The 21,919-nt window shown below is 43.2% G+C and overlaps 1 protein-coding gene across 1 annotated transcript in view; it reads left to right on the plus strand.

Moving 5' to 3' along the window:
- MAST4 (microtubule associated serine/threonine kinase family member 4) overlaps positions 1 to 21,919 on the plus strand; it is a 538,667-nt gene that overhangs the window by 494,586 nt on the left and 22,162 nt on the right. The window contains exons 17-25 of the mRNA XM_072828443.1: positions 4,191 to 4,399; positions 5,755 to 5,893; positions 7,461 to 7,593; positions 8,436 to 8,601; positions 10,469 to 10,570; positions 16,065 to 16,187; positions 16,390 to 16,502; positions 18,407 to 18,534; positions 18,891 to 19,126. Coding sequence (XP_072684544.1) covers positions 4,191 to 4,399; positions 5,755 to 5,893; positions 7,461 to 7,593; positions 8,436 to 8,601; positions 10,469 to 10,570; positions 16,065 to 16,187; positions 16,390 to 16,502; positions 18,407 to 18,534; positions 18,891 to 19,126 — 1,349 coding nt within the window. The remainder of the gene's footprint in view (positions 1 to 4,190; positions 4,400 to 5,754; positions 5,894 to 7,460; positions 7,594 to 8,435; positions 8,602 to 10,468; positions 10,571 to 16,064; positions 16,188 to 16,389; positions 16,503 to 18,406; positions 18,535 to 18,890; positions 19,127 to 21,919) is intronic.

Raw genomic sequence — 21,919 nt, forward strand, 5'->3', positions numbered from 1 at the left:
TTAGTTTCCAGCTTGGCTGCACGCCCTTCTCCTTTACTCCCCGCAGGTGGCCCTGCACGTGGGCACCCATGCGTGCGGTTGATGCCCCCCCCCCCGCCGCCCCCATGGCCTTTCCTCGGACGTATGCATTCGCGTTCCCACCTGTAGACGAGCCCACGCGGACTCACCTGCTGGGCTTTCAGAGTCGTGCAGAATCTATGTGCAGGAGACATTCACGCCCCCGGTAGGACGGGTTCCTTATGCTCTGGGTGCCATCAGCCTCCGATTCCCCTCCCCCCACCTTGTGCAGAAGGCGAAGTTAAAGCCTGACCCAGAGAGGGCAGGTGCCCCTTGCTGTGCATCACCAACCAGCCTTGGGCCTTCCTGTTTGACGGCAGGTCAGCGTAGGGAGAGAGGCAGAAGCAGCTGTTTCAAAGAAAGCAGCCTCTGAGGCTGGAAAACAGAGAAATGAGGGGCTGAGTCCCTCCAGCCCAGTTTTATAACCATGCACGGTGTGCAGCTGTGCTTAGCAGTGTTAGACTCCTGTCCGTCTGCTGGCTGCTGTTTGTCTCTGTTTCAGCCTCCTTCTCCCTCTCTCTGCTGCCCTAAGTAGATTTGGAACATCAGCTTCCAGGCGAGGAGGAGACGTGTACGTGTGAGAGGACAATCACTGCTAAACAAGCAGATGTCAGCATTAAGAATAATATTCCTAAAGCCGTAAAAAAAAAAATGTAAAAACAAGAACATAAAACCAACAGATAACTAGCTACGGCGGATTCTAATTAAGAAGTCTAGTTGACTTTTGCAACTTGATCAAGATATGCGTGTCCTGCGGCAGTGATGTCTCAAGCTACCTGTAGGATTAATTTCGGTTGGTTTAGGTAAATTTCCCTGGGGATCAACTGATGATTTTAAGCACAGCATAGCAAGGCACAAAGCACAAAGTCAGATGAGGTTTGACGAATGGCAAATCTGAGAGTAGAAAAGGGGAGTCCTTCGTTTGCACGGTGCTGCTGGGAAACCTGGTCTGGATGCTGGTCAAATTGGGCCTGCTGAGTGGTTGCTTCTGTAAGAAACACTGATAGTTGATTGAAAATCCAAATGCTGAGAGTTGATTAACAGTCTACAAGTGAAGCTCCTGGTATCAGGTCTGAGGATGCTCAGCGTGACAGTGACTCAGTGGGAGATACTCAAAGAAGACATAGAGCATAAGCTGTATCCCACTTGATTCTTTATAATAGGTGGGGGCTTGCAGAAAGATACTGTTTTTTTTTTTTTTCAACATTTCAGATTCTGAATTTCACTTTAGAAGGTAAATTCCTGTGTCACAAACTCTTCTTCATACCAGTATTTGTTCACCAGTGTTTGTCTTCTGTTTCTGAGGAAGCCAGGTTATTTTCTTTGGTTCCTTTGTGTCTGTCTGCCTTCCAACAGCTGATTAGGAGAAGCTCAAGGTTTTGGGAGGGGGGGGAGATCTTGATTTTATCCAATCAATATTTGGAAAAAGAAAAATACTGTAAAAGCCTTTCATCTGACCCAGAAAGGGGTAGCTGGTTGGTTAGTTAAGAAGTTGATCAGAGTCAGAAATCATTAAAAAAAAAAAAAAAAAAAAGACGCATCCTTAAACATACTTTTAAATTCAGATGCATACTGAATTTAATCTAACTATCTCAGTTTAAATATCTATGAATTGGGCAGCCCTGGTAGCTCAAGAGGTTTAGTGCCGCCTTCAGCCCAGGGTGTGATCCTGGAGACCTGGGATCGAGTCCCACGTCAGGCTCCATGCAGGGAGCCTCTGCCTGTGTCTCTGCCTTTCTCTCTCTCTCTCTCTCTCTCTCTCTGTGTGTGTCTTTCATGAATAAATAAATAAAATCTTTAAAAATAAATAAATAAATATCTATGAATTTAGGGGTGCCTGGGTGGCTCAGTCAGTTAAGCATCTGACTCTTGATTTTGGTTCAGGTCACGAGTTCATGGGTCATGAGATCCAACCGCACATTGGGCTTTGTGCTGGGTGTGGTGGCTGCTTGGGATATTCTCTCTCTCTCCCTCCCTCCCTCCCTCCTTCCACCCCTGACCCCACACTGCCCCTTGCAAACCTCCCCCTTAAAGAGAGAAATATTAAATGTATATATTTTATATATATAAATTTATATAATATATTTATATTAAGAATATTAAATATATATAAGGTTACTAGTATTCTTATGTAAGGCCTTTCTAAGACAGCCTATATAAACCATACTTCTAATACATCGATTTTATTTACCACTTTTCACTGCTTTAAAGGTGAAGCAAGAACTTGAAGCAATCTGAATGTAGGAATCTAGATATGTAATATTTTTTCCACTTTGGAAAACCTTGTCACCCATACTAAATCAGTAGGAATTTTATTTAGTAACTCACATTTAACGTATTTATCAATACTTTCCAAAGTATTCCATTTGTTTTTTATAAGCCACAAAGCTTTTCCCTTTCAACACTCCTGTTTCATCGGTTTAAATATTTGTTTAAATTAGTTAATCCCGATATCAAGCCTCGCCAGAAAAACAGGTGTAGAGATAAACCCAGCTGGTGAGAGCCCAGCGTCCGGCATCCCACAGAAGGCTGCTAGCCCGCCTGGAAAGTGTTGGCCGCCCAGCTGGCCAGCAGCTCCCTTGGCAGTGCTTGTACAGTGGGGATAACAGTCCTAGATTCTTCCTTGAGTTGGTCATATGAAGTGTGGATGAAAGAGATTTTTTTTCTGGATAGCAAAGGAAGAAAGAGGAGACCAAAGAAATAATGAGAGAAGAAATAAAGAGTAAAACAAGCCAAACAAAAAGTCAGGTTTCAAGAGAGAACCCCAAAAATGTGATTCTACAAGGGAAGGAAAAGTATGGATACAATGAGAAGACACACATACACAGACTTGAAAGAAAAATGAATTCCTAGTAGTTGAACACTTGAGCGGAACATGTGAATACCAATTAAACTGAGACTGAATATACTTAAGATTTATGGGATTGGATTATTCTGATATGTTGTTCAGCAGGGATTTAGGGTGTCCTAGTCCGCCTTGCATTCATTTGTCAGGAGCAATGAAAATAAACAGTGGCATATGCATCTCAGATCAGAAACCCCTTGTTTTAGGAGACAGACATTCGATGTACTTTACTGTGGATGATTGCTGTTTGGGTAAATTATTATTTATCTGAGCACTTCCTGACCTGAGAGTTCAAATCTGTTCTCCTCCAATAATGACAAGTGAGGAGTAACCTAAGAGAAAATGAGCCAATCCAAGACATTTTCCTCTTCACTTACCATTTCCAGGTGAGGTTTTAAGCCTCCCCCTTCTCTTGACTTGTTTCTTCCACATCAGGCTTCAGGGAGACCATTGCCTTTACCCAGCCAGAAATGGTTCTCTAGAGCATAGGAGTGAGTCTTGCAGCAGAAATTTGGTGCACCCTCCTCATTTTACAGTAAAGTTGGCTGTCGCCTTGGCCATAGATTGGATGGAATAGAAATACAGTGTATTATTGGCCCCCTTTTATGTTGGGAAATGCATTTTCTGTTGAAACAGCTATAGGTGTAAATCATGGCAAGGTGTGTAGTGAGGAAATATGCTACTCTTCATTGCAGGACAGCCTCATATGACCTATTACATCCTTCGCATTTATCTGGAATTTCATGGGGAATAAATTACCCTCAAGTTGGAAGCCACCTAACCCTAAGAAGCTTTGGCCCTTTGTGCAGATCCCAAGTGTATCCTATAGAAAATGATTGCTTTAGTCACTCTAGAAAAAATGCCTAACATGTATCTAGTGCTAGAAAGGATATAGTTCACAGTATGCATGTACTTTTGTTAATTCTTTTCCTGTTCTGACTTATATATTGAATTCTGTTTTGTCTGTGGAAAAGCTAAAACCATTAGCTGGCCATTGGAAAATAGCTCACTCTGGAGACTGTCCATTTGTGTCCTACACTGAAGATGAATTTGATGCCTTATGTATGACCAGTGACCTTTACCAAAAGATTAAGAAATAAATAAATGTGGCCATAACATTTTAACCTGGACTGGGTTGTTTGTAGCTGCTGGGATAGCGTGCGTGAGCTGAATTCAAGCTGTCATGGGAATGTAAAAAAAAAAAAAAAGATTTTTGACGATCACATGGTTTACTGTACCCAGAACCATCCTCACTTCCACGAACCCCAACTCTTGTGCTTCTTTTCAGGGCAGTCTACTTTGTTCGACATAAGGAATCCCGGCAGAGGTTTGCCATGAAGAAGATCAATAAACAGAACCTCATCCTCCGAAACCAGATCCAGCAGGCCTTCGTGGAACGGGATATCCTGACGTTTGCAGAGAACCCCTTTGTGGTCAGCATGTATTGCTCGTTTGAGACAAGGCGCCACTTATGCATGGTCATGGAGTACGTGGAAGGTAAATCAGTGTCTGACACAGAGAGCATGACACCTGCACCCAGAAACTGCGTGCTCCTTTGTGCGGCTGAGGCTTTCTCCGTTGTCCTACGTGATGTTCGTATCCACCTCAGGGCGAAGCCAGGCAGTGAAATGGCTGTATTCCCAGTCATTATGTTCTGATAATTGCTTGTAAAGTGGCTGCTCTGCTATAACAAAGGGAAAATTAGTGCTATTTGGAAAAAAAGGTTGTTTTTCTTTTTTAATAGCTTTTAATCCTAACCACCTCCTCTCAATTGTTTGTTAAAGTTAGAATATAGGTGATGGGATTTTTTTCTTACTTACTTTTATCATACGGCATAAAATCTTTCATTGCAACTGATCCTAAAGGATGAATTAAAAAACATATCCTTTTTGGCCAATGGTATGAAATTAAAAATGTGTTAAGGGAAAAGGAGATATAAGTCAAGAAAATTTCCTTTTTTTTTTTTTTTTTGACACTTAAGGCTTACCTTTTAAATGTTCTTATTTCCATCAGTTTTACATTCAGTTTCTACACGTTTGGCCCTGACTTACTGATATAAACAAAATTAATAAAAGGAATATATTAGGAAGGGCCAAAGCAGTCTCCAAAGCATCTAATGTAAGCTCTCAAAATTGTTGGAGCAGAATCCCAAAACTATAAGACTCAAAGAAACCATTAAATATCATTTAGTTCAACCTTTTCATCTTGCAGACAAGTGAACTGAAACCCAAAAAGCAGAGCAGACTTCTAAATATTTCACTAATGGATACAAGGCAAAAGTACAGCTTGCCCTGAATTCCACCCGTTGATTTTGTTTTTATTTCCCCGCCTCCCCATGCTGGCACTTGGCTTTATTAACCTTGGTTGTGGTTACAGTAACTAACATTTATCATGTGGTTTAAGTGTTGGCAGTATTCTAAATTCTTTACATAGATTACCTCATTTAATCCTCACAATAGTCTGCAACGGGATAACAGTCTTACTATCCTGGTATTAGAGGAAAGAGCCGGGACTGGGTTGCCTAAGGTCTCCCCAGGTAGGATTTGAACTCAGGGAGCCTGCCCCAGAACCCATGCTTTATACTGGTGTATTTTGTTCTTCAAATTTCAGTTCCACTTTGAAGCCAGATCTGCTCCCTTAGGAATATTCCTGCCTTAAAAAAATAATAATCTCTTTCCTTCACACCACATCTTAATTAAGAAATGTGATTACTCAGTGTCCACTTAGGAATTTAAGATGCTGTGTGTGTGGGTAGAGGCCGTTCTGCTCTGATGGGGTGTAATCTGAACGGATGGTCGTCTCCTGTCCCGGCCACGACTGCACCTGCTGAATCTTGTGCTTGGATTTTATAGGAGGTGACTGTGCAACGCTGATGAAGAACATGGGGCCTCTCCCTGTCGATATGGCTAGGATGTACTTTGCGGAGACAGTCTTGGCCTTGGAGTACCTACATAATTATGGGATTGTACACAGGGATCTGAAACCAGACAAGTATGTACATGAGGAGAGGTTTCTTTTTTTTTTTCCACACAATACACAAAATTGTCTTATGTGTCTAAAAATGTTTTATTAATGGTGCTTTGCACATTTTGAAATTCTCCCATTGTGTACCCAAAGAAGTTACTTTGGCAATACACGGTGACAGTTTTTACATAGTACTTTAAAGGCTCTGGTGCTTATAAGGAACGAAATAATAGCTTATAAGGAATGAAAGAAAGACCATTATGAAGCCAGGGTCAGTTAAGTTTTTTTAAGTTGTTATTATGTTTATTTTTGAGTAGCTTCATAGAATGGTACTAGTTGTTTTCTGGATAGTTTCTGCCTTTGGTATTATACTGGGATAGCCCTTCCCTACTCTAAGATGATACACTTGATATTATATTCTCTCTCACTATTTAATTTTCAATCTATGTGAGGTTCATTTTACTGTCTAATTTGAGATATAGAGAGACTCTTTTCCCCTCAAATGAATAAGTTATTCATCTTTACAGCATTTATTAAATGTTTTATGCTTTCTCCACTAATTTCAGACACATCCAAAAATATTGCACGTTAATATGTAAAGATTCTAAGCGTGCTTAAAATTTTATGATAAAATTAACTCATGCTCATTCCAGAAAATTTTGAAGTACAGAAAAATGTATGAAAAAATTGGTTGACAACATTACCAAAGACAACTATTACAATTTTGGAATATTTCCTTCCAATAGCTATTTTTTCCTCTTTTCTCATGTCCTCTGTTCCTTTAATTTTTTAATTAATTAAAGTTTTGATTTTTCCACTTACAATGAAACTTTTAAAAATTTAAATTTGCAAAAGTGTCGAATGTGAATTCTTTGCATTACATAAGAAATTTACATTTTGTGCTTAATGAGTAGAAATTTAAATTTGAGCCATAAGTTGAAATCTTAAACAACAGTACCCTTTTCTGTCCAAGTGCTTTATCTTATGTCTCACTTAAATCACAGATGGATTGCTTGTCTTAGTTTCTTATGTATGCAGTGGGATTATTGGTAACCCTTTTCTATTTTATTATTCTGAAAATAGAAAGATATCAGAGTCCCATACTTGAATTTTTCTAAGACTTTAAACCTGAAAGTGATACTGTATGTGGCTACCCCTACAAAGATCAGCTTAAGCCTGCTGTCTGGCCCTCCTTGTGAATTATACTCATGACCCAGATACATGTATGTAATATGTTCCTGTAACTTTGTCTCTTCCCAGGCTGGGTTTCATATTAAGATTGATACCTCAGGGCACCTGGATGGCTCAGTCAGTTAAGCCTCTGACTCTTGATTTCGGCCCAGGTCATGGTCTCAGGGTCATGAGGTCTCAAGCCCCACATTGGGCTCCATGTTGGGCTCCATGGTGGGGTGTGGAGCCTGCTAAAGATCCTCTCTCCTGTCTCTCTGCCCCTCCCTCTCACTAAAAATCAGTAAATAAAAAAGCTTGATTCCTCTCTACTAACCACTCTCAATACAAATTGACAGGGGAAGGAGAAAGCTTAAGAGAAGAATTTCAAAACAAGTGTTATAATGTGTGTCCTTCTGCTTCATAGTTTGTTGGTCACCTCCATGGGGCACATAAAGCTGACAGATTTTGGATTATCCAAGGTGGGACTAATGAGCATGACTACCAATCTTTATGAGGGTCACATCGAGAAGGATGCCCGCGAGTTCCTGGACAAACAGGTAAGCTTGGCCGCTGCTCAGTTCTAAAGAAAGATACAAAGTACGATACTGCGAGTGACAATCAGAATCTACTTGTGCAGGCCAGCTCCGCATTAGGCCTGGACGTTTAGATGTCTGTATGAGCCTTACGTTTAATAAAGTGCAAATTGCTTCCATTTTTCTCCCTGGGCCTCTTTGAACTGTCCGTTCCTCCACATTCCTCCCCCAGCATTATGGTCTATTAGCAAGACGAACGATGTAATTGCACACAAGTGAGAATGTGAGAGAGACAAATGGAAAACTGTTTTTGTAAGGAATTCAGGAGTCTCAGTAGAGTACTCATGAAACTCATGATGCATTGTACAATCACGGGTGCTAAAATCCGAGCCATGGCCCATTTCCCTTTAAGCATGCCTCATTACCATGTGCCCACAATCTGTTCATTGTAAAGTTACTTAAGGTAAACACATCTTAACTGTCATGCTTTTATGAAGTAGCCAGGATGTGGATATATTTTGGGCCTATCAGTGCTAAAACCATCCGTGGTGGTGACAGATTAAAAATGCGTCATCATATAGACTTTCAGGGTTAAAAATGTTTTTAATACCATGAGATACGTAAAAATACCAAGTAGGGTCAAACCCTCAATTTGAAATCACTCATTCCACATACCGTAACATTAGAGGAGCTTAAACTTCCCTTTCGTGATATTTAAATATCTCCTTACTGATTTGTAACTGCCCTTCCTCCGTTCTTTGTCCGTGCAGGTGCGCTCTGGGCAAAATAATTGCCATTCACCCATCTTGCTCATTTTAATTCATGTCTAATATCCCAATCATTCTAATACCGCAATTATCTTTTAGGTCTGCGGCACACCTGAATACATTGCACCAGAAGTGATTCTGAGGCAGGGCTACGGGAAGCCAGTGGACTGGTGGGCCATGGGGATTATCCTCTATGAATTTCTGGTTGGATGCGTGCCATTCTTCGGGGATACTCCAGAAGAGCTATTTGGACAAGTCATCAGTGGTAAATATCATCAGGAGTTATCTTCGAGCGACTATTGGGAAACTGCTATTTCATGCAATTCTGTGGAGCTTTGCCGTTTTAGCTACTAAAATGTTAACCTTTATCAAACGGTTTAGCCAACAAATTAAAAGAACTCACTCATCATAGCGCATAACTGACTTTCACAAATCTCAGGAGATCAATTTGTGCTGAAAATTGATCTGAGGAAGTGTCGGCAACATGGAATTTGGAAATGGACTGGCAGTGTAACCAGTTTTTATGGTGTGCTTTTCTGCAAAAGAAATTCACGTGGGATTTGCAAATCATGTCATTGCCGTCCAGCCTTCCTTTCCATAATAGGAAGGTTGCACCAAGGAAGAAAAGGTTAATGTGGGTAACATTTACATAAACGGGGGGAAATGGCTAATGGTACAATGAAGAAATTAACAAAAATGTAATAAACCCTAAAACAAATGTCTACCAAATAACAAATAATGAGAACGGGAAGGAAGCAAATTTAATCCACAGATTGTTAATGATTTCATTGGTGTTTGTTATGGTGTAATGTTATTTCTGTAACAGCTGTTCATCTTTCATTTAAAATTCAATAACCTTTAGATCTTCACCTGCATGCTGACCCTCACTATTGTTATGCGGCTTGTGGCAAAACTAAATGATCATTACATAGGCTCTATTACTACCCTACCTGCTGTTTTGATAAATTTCCTGGAAGCATAGATCAAAAAGGTCTCTCCACCCCAAAGTTTATCAGCCATCATAGACACCCCCCATCACCCACTCTGACACCTTCTGGATTGGGCTACAGGGTAGAACGGTGGCAAGAGAGGGAGGGTTCATGTTGACAGGGGAGTCCCTTAATCATAGCATTATTCTCTATCATTAAATTTGCAAGCCAGGCCTATTTGTAAACTTTAACAGTAGATTTGTGAGTTGCCTGCAGTGTATGACCCTTTTTCTACAATATCTGAGCTGTTTATGGATTTATAACTAGGCTGTTTTCTGATATACCAAGGCCTGAATGGCAAGAAGAATCAACTGTTTAATTAACACAAGCAGCAAATGCTGGCTTTGTTCTCGATGCCTTACGGCTCAGATGCATATTCATGTTTTATTTTCCAAATCAGATTTAAACTGCAGCAGAGGAAGCTGGAAGCAGGCACACACAGAAATAACTCACGTTTTTATTGCATTTCCATACACACAAGCACACACACCTTATCTTCAGGCAAACTCCAGTGGAATGTGGAACATATTCTAATATTTATGACAGATTTTAAATACTTCCATTATTACTATGATTACTTTGGATTTTTTTGTTTTCAAGCTTAGCATTTTGGCCTTCCGTTTGTCTCTAGAGGTAGTTATTTTTGCAAAATTAATTTGCATTTCTCGAAGCTGAAGAACTCTAAGGCTGGGGCCAAATTCTCATTTGAGGAAAGTAGGAGAGAAAAATCTTACTCTCTTGATTCCCTGGAAGGGCGACCATCTATAACACAGGTGTTAAGAGTGTCCACCACATTAAGTCATCATGATAACTAGAAGGATCAATTTGTTTTAAGTCTGCCAAAAAGAAAAAAAAAATACAAAGAATCAAAAAAGCAAACAGAAGATACTGCTTATTGAAATATTTTCTCCCTGCCTTGCTGAAAGCAATGCTGCTGGTTCATGTCTCATGAAGCAATGCTTCTCAAACTTGACTGGGCCCAGGAATCAACTGGCAATCCTGTTAAAATGCAGATTCTGATTCAGTCTGGGATGGAGCCTAAAAATTCTGTTTCTCTAACAAACTCCCAGGCGACGTCCTGGCTATTGGAACCTGGACTGTCATTTGAGCAATAAAGTTGTAAACTACGTGTCTCTTTTCTAGATGAGATCAACTGGCCAGAAAAGGATGAGGCACCACCACCCGATGCCCAGGATCTGATTACCTTGCTTCTTAGACAGAATCCACTGGAGAGACTGGGAACAGGTTAGAGCACGTGTCTTAATTTTGCTAAATATGCAACAAAAATAATGCCTTTGTGGAGCATTCAGAGGTTTTTGTTTGTGTTTTCTATTTTTTGTGTAACAAATATCTGTTGGTTGATGTAGGACGTGACTACAACACATCATAACAATGATATTTTGGATTTTTTTTCTGATTCGGAGCAGTATGTCCAGTATTATTTTTTTGTGAAGCAAAAGTTTTTCTTTCCTTGTTTCAATAAATAAAATTTGTCTGGAAGGAAACCTCCAAGGGCACCACGTAGCTCTTCTATCCTGAAAAGCATGCATCTTACAGAAGTTAGTGACATGTGGAGCTTTTTTTGTTTGGATTTTTTTTTTAAAGATTTTATTTATTTATTCATGATAGTCACACAGAGAGAGAGAGAGGCAGAGACATAGGCAGAGGGAGAAGCCGGCTCCATGCAGGGAGCCCGACGTGGGATTCGATCCCGGGTCTCCAGGATCGTGCCCCGGGCCAAAGGCAGGCGCCAAACCGCTGCGCCACCCAGGGATCCCTTGTTTGGATTTTTTAAAACTGTGTACTCCCAGAAAGATTTAACCTAGCCCGTTGCTATCTATAGGCTTTGAAATGGATTATCAGCACTTGAACTAATTAATTACTAGAAATGAGTGTCTGGAGTTGAACTATGCTGTCTCATCATGGTGCTCAGCACTATTGCCCAAGAAAGAGGATTAAAACCATTGGCGTTCAAGATTAAGGAGATAAGATTTGTCTCTTGCTGATTATTTTTTTCCTCCGACTGTTCTACTTATAGTGTTTGTTTCTGCTCCTCCTTTTCCTTCTCTTCCTTGTATCCCGAATGGACAGAAATCCCAATATAGAGTCCCAGCCAGGCCCAGCGTGTGAATTTATCTATATGGAACTATTAAATATAAACACAATACACACACACACACACACACACACACACACACTGCAGGTAGTATCCACGATTTTCACCAGTGAAAATTGTTGACTTGATGGGTCATTTACTCTGAGCTGTTTCATTCTACCTCATTGTGATAGAAATATCAGAAAATACTGAACAAATCATTCTCTCCCTCAGTTTTGCCAAGACAAAAATAATTTGCAACAGCTCCAAATACGGGTTACTCTTTCATGTTTGCCCACAGTGTCCCCCAGTTGGGGGGCTCCGTTCTTGCTTAAGTGTGCTGTGCTACTAGAGTTTATGATGATGCATTGAAACCCATTGGCCACATTCTTCTCCTGTAAATAAAGTTTTACTCAAACACGGCAGTGCCATTCATATGCATTGTCTGTAGTTGCCTTCATGGGTCAGAGGCAGAGTCGAGTCATCAAACTGCATGGCCCACAAAGCCTAAAGTATTTACTCTTTGGCTTTGTACAGAAAAATCTCATTGACTGCATTAAGCGAATCAAAGAAGATTGAAACTCTGGGCTCACTTGGAAACACTTTTTTGAGTTGAGCCTTTTATGGGGGTACCGTGGGCCTCTCTGCCTTTTGCAGTAGATAAGTGGGCCTTCGACTAAGAGAGGCAATATAAATGGAAATGAAGGGCACAAACTCCAGTCCAATGGTCTGAGTTTAAATTTCTGCTGTGTGACAGTGGGCAGTATACGTGCCTTTCTGTGCCTCGTTTTCTCACCCGTTAAATGGAGCTTAGAGAACTACCACCTCACAGGATTTTCATGAAAATAAAAGGTCATCCACTCTGGCTTTTAGGACTCGGTATGACACTGCTGCCTCTGGTACTGTCATTTTATCATCCCACCTGCGTAATCTCAGACTTGACCCTGTGGACGTCCGGGAGACAGAAATGGTGATGGTGCCCCTACCTTTGAGCTGCCCAAACTCTTTGAACAGAATACTTGATGTTTCTTCCCACCCTATTTGGTATTCCTATTGTCTGAAGTGACTAGCAAAGTCTTTACCCCCTGCCCTCTGGAACCTGCAGTCACATTTGCTTTCTGGCTCCAGAGATACAAGTAGCTATCAAAGAATTGGTGCCAGGGCTCTGGATGGGGCTGAGTTTTGAGAAGTGACTTTACCCACTTGAGCCAAATTCAGAGAAACAGTGGCATTTTCAGATTGTCCTGCAATAGCACAAATCTCAATTTCTGTGTCCTACTCAACTTTCCCGGAGAAGTGTTGTCCTGAGGTGTGACCAAAGATAACAATAGAATTGGCACATCCCTTCCCAAGAGCCTGCTTCTCTTTGCCATTCTTGGGTCATTTTGGAGAGTTTTCCCAGAGTTTTGTCTGTTTCCTTCCTGTAAGAAGACTTGGAATCTTGATTGGGCTTGATTTCAGCCAAACAGGACTATGATGATGGTCAGCATGGCCATGTTGATATATGTATTATATGCTGTGAGTTACCTCTCTGCATTTTTTCCCCTGTCACTTGCATTCTTTTCAGGGTTTGACAATTTGAGACGCAAGTCCCCTAGCAGACAGTCAAAAGAGACATTTAAACGACCCTGCCCTAGCTCTTAGGGTTGTCAGAAAGCACTTGCCAAAGGGGCAGGTCCAACGTGACAGATCCCAGTAGGGCTCGGAGAATGAGGCTGAGATCCCACAGGCCTGCCATGCTGCTTCCAATGACAGCATTTTGGATTTAATGCATATTTAGCGGGCAAAATAATGCACCGTGAAAATGTGCGAATTCACATTTGCCCGAGAGAGTAGAGAGGCTGAGAAAAGGAGTGTGAAGAACATAATGGATGTTTAAGAAACTTCCATGAAAGGGAGAAACTCAAGGGAGAACATTAGTGTGAAGCATAACTTACAGTGTGGAAACTTGTCCTACTTGGACTCGACTTTTGAGGTTGTGAAGCTTGAGTGGCAGCCCGGTTTCTCGGACCCACAGCTGCTCAGATGTGACTGACTCCCACCTGTGCACCAGCTGCGAGGTCTGGAGTGGTTTCTTCATGAGCTGGGTCACCGTTTCCTAATCTAGGAAAATGGGCATGTTATACCCTCGCAGGATGATTGTGAGGATTGAATGCAGACGTGTTCACAGAGCTACCAAGTACGTGAACATAGTGCATCATGGGAGCTGCAGCCATGACCAGTTCCCCTTCCTTCCCTGACTGGTGAATTCTCGCAGTGAGCGCTGTCACTTGAATGAGTTCCTGTGCTTGGTCATTTGTATCGGGCTCATGATGCCATCATCCACATTGTACCAACAGTTTAGCCCAGAGGTCATCTCTCCCCATGCGTCCTTTTCATTCTCTTGTTCCCCATGTCTGCAGAAGTGCTTGAGGAACAAGGACTCACCTGTGGTGAGTGGACCTCTTCCCAAGGGGTCACAAAGGCCAAAGGGTGAGAAAGGTGAGCTAGGCCACCAGTAGGCTGTGACTCTGTGGGGAAGGACCCATCTGTCGTCATCCACAGAAGATGGAGTGAATGTTCTCACGGACTTGGGTTCCAAGGAGTGGCACTTCCGATACGGTCTGGAAGTGCCCTGTGAGCCCTTGGATCTAGAGAACGGTGCTTCTCTGAGTGAAGCTGAGCAACCTCAGAGTATCAGATGTCACCTGTGTGTCCCCATGAGCAGCAGCTGAAGTGAGAGTCACTGCAGTGTAGTGTGTGGTACGCCACTCACTGGGGCTTGACACTTGACATCGGTGTTGGAGGCACAGTGAGGGAGTAAGATAGATATTTAAGATCTTTTAGCATCTCTGAGATAAGAACACTGGGAAAGAGTGTGTCTGGCAGCTTTGTGTAGGGGCGTTGGCATTATGACCTGAGGATGGACCTGGCTGGTTTTAAACAGACCTCAGCTCAGCCTCTCCAAATTTTATTAATAGGTGATCGTGGTCCAATATGCTTGATTGCTTATCCTTAGTCTCCCCATCCAAATATGGAGTTGACGTAATGCCTACTTTGTGGGGTTAGTTTCAGTGATTTAACTAAAGGAGACTAGATGCCTCTAGCATGTAGTGCAATTCTTGTCCAAGGCAGCCTTCCTATCGGTGCTGCCTCTGTTAGGGTCAACGTCAGACTTTACTCTTGTGCCGTAAACATGGTTAGTGCTGGGAGAGGATCCTGGATAAAGATTCTAATCAAATGCTTAGTAAAGAAGAATCTCAGGGCACTGGGTGGCTCAGTCAGTTGAGCATCTGCCTTCAGCTTAGGTCATGATCCTGGGGTCCTGGAATCAAGCCCCACATTGGACTCCCTGCTCCTTGGGGAGTCTGCTTCTCCCTCTCCCTCTGCCTGTGTGTGTGCTTGCTCTCTCCCTCTCTCTCTCAAATAAATAAATCTTTAAAAAAAGAAGAATCTCTTCTTCCTTTCTTGGGTGATTTTCCCACTTTGCTCTTTTCTTTCCATTGTTCTCGAAACACTAGTTTGTCCTGGCTGGGTTTGGGGCTCTGACCTGTACCCTGTGCTAGAACAATCTGATGGGGACAGAGCCACATCTCTGAACCACGCAGGCCCCACCCCAACATCCAGGCCCATCTCTCCTTGAGTTTGCATTTCTCATAATATTTTTTTGTACCGTACCAAGGACAGGGTGGGAAGCATGACAGCTGTATGAAAGAGGCATTTACGTCACACCTATAGGGCATCTCCTGGCAAAGAGGTGATTAGAGCCTGTGTTAGTCTTGTGAAAAACCTCACTTCCTGGCTTTTTTTTCAGGATAGATTCTTCTTTGTCTCCCTCCTTAACACTGTGTGTGTGTGTGTTTGTGTGTGTGTGGCAGGGCAGGGGCTTAATTTTCATACTAGGATGGTATAACATATGTACCTTCTCTTTACTGGGTAATAGTGTGATATTTTGGTGGGACCTGCCCATCCAAATACTTCTTTAAAATCATGAACTGAATTAAAAACATTTTATTCAATTGCATAGACATGCTGACTTGGCCAAAAAAAAGAAGCCCTAAAACTTAAAAATTGTGACTGATTTCCATCACCTGCCCAACAGATTTGTCAGGTTCTTACTCAAGAATCAGTAATCCACAGAATCAAAGTTCTACCTATGGTAATGAGCAATCCAATAAAATTAAATGGAAACTATTATATACTATTTAGGGAAAATTCATCTTTATTAACCTTGCCTCCAGAGGAAATATTGCTGTGAACACGTTTTTGCGCCTTGTTGGAATTTCTTTGGTTTTGTAATGAGTGAGACTGCTTTGGGCCAACGTGCGTCCACGTCCCCAGGTTCAGTATAATGTGATTTTAAGTGGCCGCATCATTAACCTTTGAAAATGGAGGAAGTCATGGAAAAATTAACAAAGAAGAACTGTGCCATAGCAACTGCTGTTAGCAAAATCAGATCCTCTGCTGATAAATTATGAGGGGAAAGTTTTTTGTGTGGGGGTGTTGGTTGCAGAATGAAAAAGTAAGATTTTTTATGATTCTTTCATTTATTTCTCTATTGATAGGTTTGATGAGGGCGGGGGGCAGGAGTTGTTCTTAAAAGCTTTGCTTGGAGGGTAGTTTAACATTTTCACCCCTGTCCTTTCTCTCCCTCCCCACCCCAAGGTGGTGCCTATGAAGTCAAACAGCATCGATTCTTCCGTTCTTTAGACTGGAACAGTTTGCTGAGACAGAAGGCAGAATTTATTCCCCAACTGGAATCCGAGGACGACACAAGTTATTTTGATAGTACGTGAATCGTCTGACACGAAACATTGTTTGACCTTTACTTTGTAGGAAATTATCTCCACTTGTGATAGAACCTTCCAGGCTTGAGCCTATAAGTTCTTAGACATAAGGCTGCTTTGGTATAGAAACTCCTAATTAATACATCTAAACCCAAAGCTGAAATTCTGAGTAATGGGAACCGTTGCCAAACCTTTCTCTGCAGCTCGGTCGGAGAAGTATCATCACATGGAGACGGAGGAAGAAGATGACACAAATGATGAAGACTTTAATGTGGAAATAAGGCAGTTTTCCTCCTGTTCACACCGCTTTTCAAAAGTAAGTGAAATGTGACAGAAGCATAAGGGTCTCTCCAGGGAATGTCCCTCGTGCCAGGTAGTCGACATCCCTAAACAGCTGGACAAGATCATAAAAACCACCTGCAGTGTTTTGGGGATTGGGGTCTCCTGTACGTAAAATTCCTTTTAGTTTAGGAAAAGTGACCCCACCATCTTGACAATCCAGAGCCCCTACCTACTTTTTTCACTCTCTACAGATGAATATCTTTTTTCTTGGAGGCTTATGCTCATGGTGCCATCTTTGGAAAACACGACCGTCCTAACTATGCCGACCTCACCCTGCAGGACCAAGCCTAGTTCGTTGCCAGGCTGTAGGGGAGTCCCCTGTTTCCCTGATCCTTTAATGGAGAATGTTGAGCTTGAGTCCCTATGTGTACAGCCCTCCTCCAAGTATCACACAGAACCCGAAGGAGCCGTATGGGTCCTTAACATCAGCTAGGACCCTCGGAGAGAGTTGATGTGGAATGAGAAAGTCTTGTGCCCAATAATAGAAAATGGAAGTTACATGAAAGAGGCCAGTGGAAGTCAGGCTAGAATTTTGGAAATGGGAGAAGATAATAAAATCAATGTCTGAGAAGGATGCTTCCCCCCCCCCCCATAGTGGTAAGATAAGATAAGATAAGATAAGATAAGATAGAAGAAAAGGGAAAGGGAAAGGAGAAAGAAAGAAGGAAGGAAGAAAGGAAAGAAAGAAAGCCGAGAAACCTGACAGTCCTGAGACAGGGCAGGGCCCTAGGAAAATGGAAAAGAACCTAGAGGGCCCCTCACCTCCCTTTTGCTATTTTCAGTAGCTGTGCATTTCCTGTTGCCATGGCATTTCGCGTGATGATTGTTCAGCTCTTCCCTAATGTGGGCTTTGTGGGGTGTTCTGTACCTTTCTCTGCGTGATACTACCTAGAGAGCCTCCACACATGGGCCGGCACTGCCCTCACTGCGTAAAGGAAGGCCATGGCAAGCTTGGGGCTCCCTGGAGGGGCTGCCCGCTGGCCTGTCCTGAGCCGGGGCTGACGCTTTGGCCACGCTGGCTACAGCCTTTGCCCCGTGCCTGTGGCCTGTGCTCTGGCCCATCCCTGCTGGACCCTGAACCCTCTTTCCTTCCCACTGTCTCTTCTGTCCATCAGCCACCCTGGCCCTGACCGCAGTAGGCTCTGGGCCACCTAAGGGCCTCTCCCACAAGAGCAGCAGGTGACTGCGGTGCACAGTTGGGAGTGCTTCCTGCACTGGGCTCTGAGCTCCCAATTTTTCTTTCCGTCATCCCTGTGGGACCACAGAGATCTCAGGTCGGCCCGAGCCCTGATCCCCTTCAGAAATGCCAGTCCCGTCATGGAAGCCGCCTGCATGTGTACGTGATTTACGAGCCAAACACATACCTCTGACTCAGAACCAAATATGCGCTGCCTCCCTGCCCCCCCCCCACACACACACACACATCTTGAAACAGGTAATTTATTCCTCTCTTCCCACTCAATTCCAATTCACTTTTCTCCTTCCCACTCCTGCCTGGTGGCCATTAGATCTTTTTCTCTGTGGTTTTCTTTTTCTGATAGACTTTCATGGTTAAAAAGTCATCTAAGATGTGCATTGATCCCCGGGCCTAGAAACTCCAAAACTCCAAAGCATCTGTGGACGTTGTAGATGCAGAGTCCATAACAAGGCAAGAGGGTGATGAATTCAGAGCTCCCACTCCAAGAAGAAAAAAATAATAGATACGTGGACCACTCATCTCAGGACTCGAATAGGCAGCATTGGAAAGTACCCTCTGCACACACGGTCCCAGTGGAGACCTTAGTCATGCTCTCAGGGCTTCTCTCCCAAGGTTTGGGGGGTTTTCTAACAAACTCCTTCAAGAAAATACTAATAAACACCCAACGCTTCGCCTCGCAGGTTTTCAGCAGCATAGACCGAATTACTCAGAATCCCGGAGAAGAGAAGGAAGACCCTGGAGACAAAACCAAAAGCACAGTGTTGCCATCCACAGAAACCTTCAGCTGGAGTTCGGAATATTCTGAAATGTATGTGAAATGCCGTTAAGCAGGGTTCATAGCAGCAGCTGCTAGAGCAGTGGTTCTTCAGCCCGAGTGAGCATCGGAATCTCCTGGAAGCCCTGTAAGAACACAGGTCCTAGGCCGATTCTAGCGTGTGTGATCCACTAGGTCTGGGATGGAGGCCGCGAATGGGCCTTTGTAGTCCATCGCGGTCGCGTACCTCCGCTGCCAGTGTGGGGACCGCGCCGTAAGAACCACTGCGCTAGACCTGCGTTGGTTAGGCTTATCTGAGTTCCATTTTTACTCCCTTTCTTCCAAAAGTCTCCTTGAACGCAGTTTCCTGGGATGTATGTATACATGACTTTGTTTTGTTTTTAATTAAGGCAACAGTTATCCACATCCAACTCTTCAGACACTGAAAGCAACAGACATAAACTCAGTTCTGGCCCACTTCCCAAACTGGCTATCTCAACAGAGGCAGAAAAAGATGAAGCGGCTCCCTGCCCCAGAGACCTCCCTGAGGAGCCAGAAAAGCCAGCCCTGCCTCCTGCAGAGAGCACTCAGGAGGAGCCCGAGGTCACCACTCCCGCCAGCACCATCAGCAGCTCCACCCTGTCAGGTGAGCGCGTGGGCCGGCGCCTGCTCCCACCCCAGGCCCCGTGGAGAAGGGATCGCTGGTGTTCTGAACCCCGGGCCGGCCTTACTAGGCCGCAGCGATGGCTCTCGTGTGCTGCTGTACTCCCTCCACGGCCCCACGTCTAGGACGTGAGGCATCATCAGCTGTCTCAGACCCCTCCTGACCACGTGGCCATACAGCAAACCCTCCTGGCTTCAGGTTGGCCCCAGAGCCAGCCCGCACTCTGCACAGCGGGGTTTCAGGCGGGATCCTCTGACGGCGGGCAAAACGCACTGAACACTGGGTTGTGTTCTCAGCAGAGTTGTGTCTACATCAGAGATTAGGAGCGAGGAACTGTGTCAGTGACATGCTCAAAATTACCCTCAAAAATGGCTTAAATCCCCCATAGGGTAACAATATAAAGCCAGCTTTTCTTCTGGTGTTGAAGTGGGTGGTGGTTTCTTTGAAGGAGTCGGTTTGTTATGGGGCCATGTTGTGCCAGATAACTTAGGTGTCCACGGTAGACCCCGTGCAGCAGATGCTTATTCTGGGAGATTCCCAGATGCTCTCCATGTGTCTCAGGCTGAGAGAGGAGGAGGGAGTGAGAAAGACCAACATGATTCGAGTTGGCATTGAATGTCCATGTGAAACGTCTCCACTACAGACCCAAGTCATCCTCTCAGTCTCTGGGTGACTGGAGGACAGAAACTCCTGAGACGCTGTTCACTGTTGGTGAGGCAGTCAAGGGGCATTGGGCTTTTCCTGGAGAGCACTTTACAGTGTCACTTTTGTATGAAGGAACCTTCCTGACAGCAGTCACAGTATCTCCACAGGATCTCAAGAGGCTTTAATGTATCATTAGATGATCAAACTTGCATTTTTCCCTCAGACCAAGCCAAGTGTGCTTAAAATATTACTTGGTCTATAATATTTTTTTTTTTGCATAGCATATCTTTCCACAGAGCAGTGTACACTTATGCCTTTTTTTTTTAAACAAATAAAACATGGATATGGCTTAGGCTTGCTATGATAAATGTTTTCATTAAGCTATATTCACTATGCTATATTGATAACCATGAGTGATTCCAAGAATTTTTATGAACTTTTTTTTTTTATCTAACTGAATATTCATAGCATAACTCTCTTTAAAAATCCTTTCAAAGAAAACACATTTTACTGACTAGGTTTATTTCAGCCTTACTGAAAAGTTTGCTTGCTTCTGTGGAGCTCTACATGTACTTCTAGGTTTTCATGGGGACAGATAATGTGGGGTTTTTCTTCTTTCTCTCTCTTCCCTTCAGTTTTTTTTTTTTTAAGATTTTATTTATTTATTCATGAGAGATAGAGAGAGGCAGAGGGAGAAAGACTCCCTGTGGAGAGTCCGATGCTGGACTCGATCCCAGGACCCTGGGATCACAACCTGAGTCAAAGGCAGATGCTCAACCACTGAGCCACCCAGGCGTCCCTCTTCCCCTCAGTTCTTTTACCATGTAGGATAATTCCCCTTATCCTTACCTTTTTATAAAGCCATGAGAATAGCAACTTAGTGTAGACACAACCTAGTGGTCTAAGATCCTTAATTGTTTTTACTTCATCTTGGCAATGAAGTCCAATGGAAGTATCTCAGTATTTTATATTTCCAGTTACTAGTTCATATTTAGTTTATTATTAGTTTATATTTCTGGTTACTAGATCTGTGTTTCCTAGTTTATTATCATGCTCTGAAGAGAGTATACTCACCTCCATTTAAAAGTTTTTCTTAATATGGTGGATGGCTTAGTCTCGGTGCCCTGGTCCCCATCATCAGTGTCAAAGGGAAAGGGAGGGAAATGGTATCTAAGCAGTTGATTGATTACTTTCATAATTAAAAAAAAAAAAAAAAACCCTACTTAGGTCCTGCCATGCATTTTGATTAATTGATTGAAACCACCTTTCTGTCTCCCCCATATACACACTAAAAATAATCAAAGGCCTTGGGGGCTGTACAGAATAGAGAGATGAGCCAGTCTGCTCCAGGCCAAGGGTAATTAGGAAATCTGAAAACCGTGACTGTAGTAAAATTAAATTTGTTGATTTTTATATTGCTCCACCATCAAAAAGAAAGAATCCTTGACATTTGCAGAACATTAAGGTGACATTATCCACCACTGGCAGAGCAGAAATGCACACGCTTCTATCCGGCGCTGTGAAGCCAGGTGGCGGAGGCCAGAGGGAGGGATGAGAGAAGAGAACACCATACACTCACACGCGGGCATTTAGGGAAGGAACAGCTCTGTACCTGTTTCTCTTCCTTCGTGACCACGTTGCATCTGAACCTGTGAAGCCTGACATGTAGGGCTCGCATAAACCCATTATTCTTTGTGAAGAAATTCAGCTTTCCCTTTTGTCCTTGTCAAAAGGACACAGCAGCCTCCCAAGTGCCACCTTCCCCTAGGAAGGACCCCACCTACTGGGTGGGCGCCCCGCCTTGCACACCAAGGCCAAACTTGAGCGGGGCAGCTGAGGACTATATTCAGCAGCAGAACAGAAATGTGAATTAAGTCTTAGCCTAGGAAAGAGCCTTGTGGGCTTTAAGATGCGCGGGCCGGCCTTTCCCAGGATCGTCTATAATGGTAGCAAATTCTCTGCATAGATGGCACAGCTGAAGGTGATGATCATGCCTTGATGGTTTTTAAAGCACAGGGAGCTTGTAGCACAGCATTTACTTAGAAATAAAAATGAGATAAGCATTGCTTTTTCTGGATGGACAAAGATAAACTATCAGCAATTTAAAAAAAGGAAGGAAGAAAACTGATC

This window comes from Canis lupus, chromosome 5 (genome assembly GCF_048164855.1).
Source record: "Canis lupus baileyi chromosome 5, mCanLup2.hap1, whole genome shotgun sequence".
NCBI lineage: Eukaryota > Metazoa > Chordata > Mammalia > Carnivora > Canidae > Canis > Canis lupus.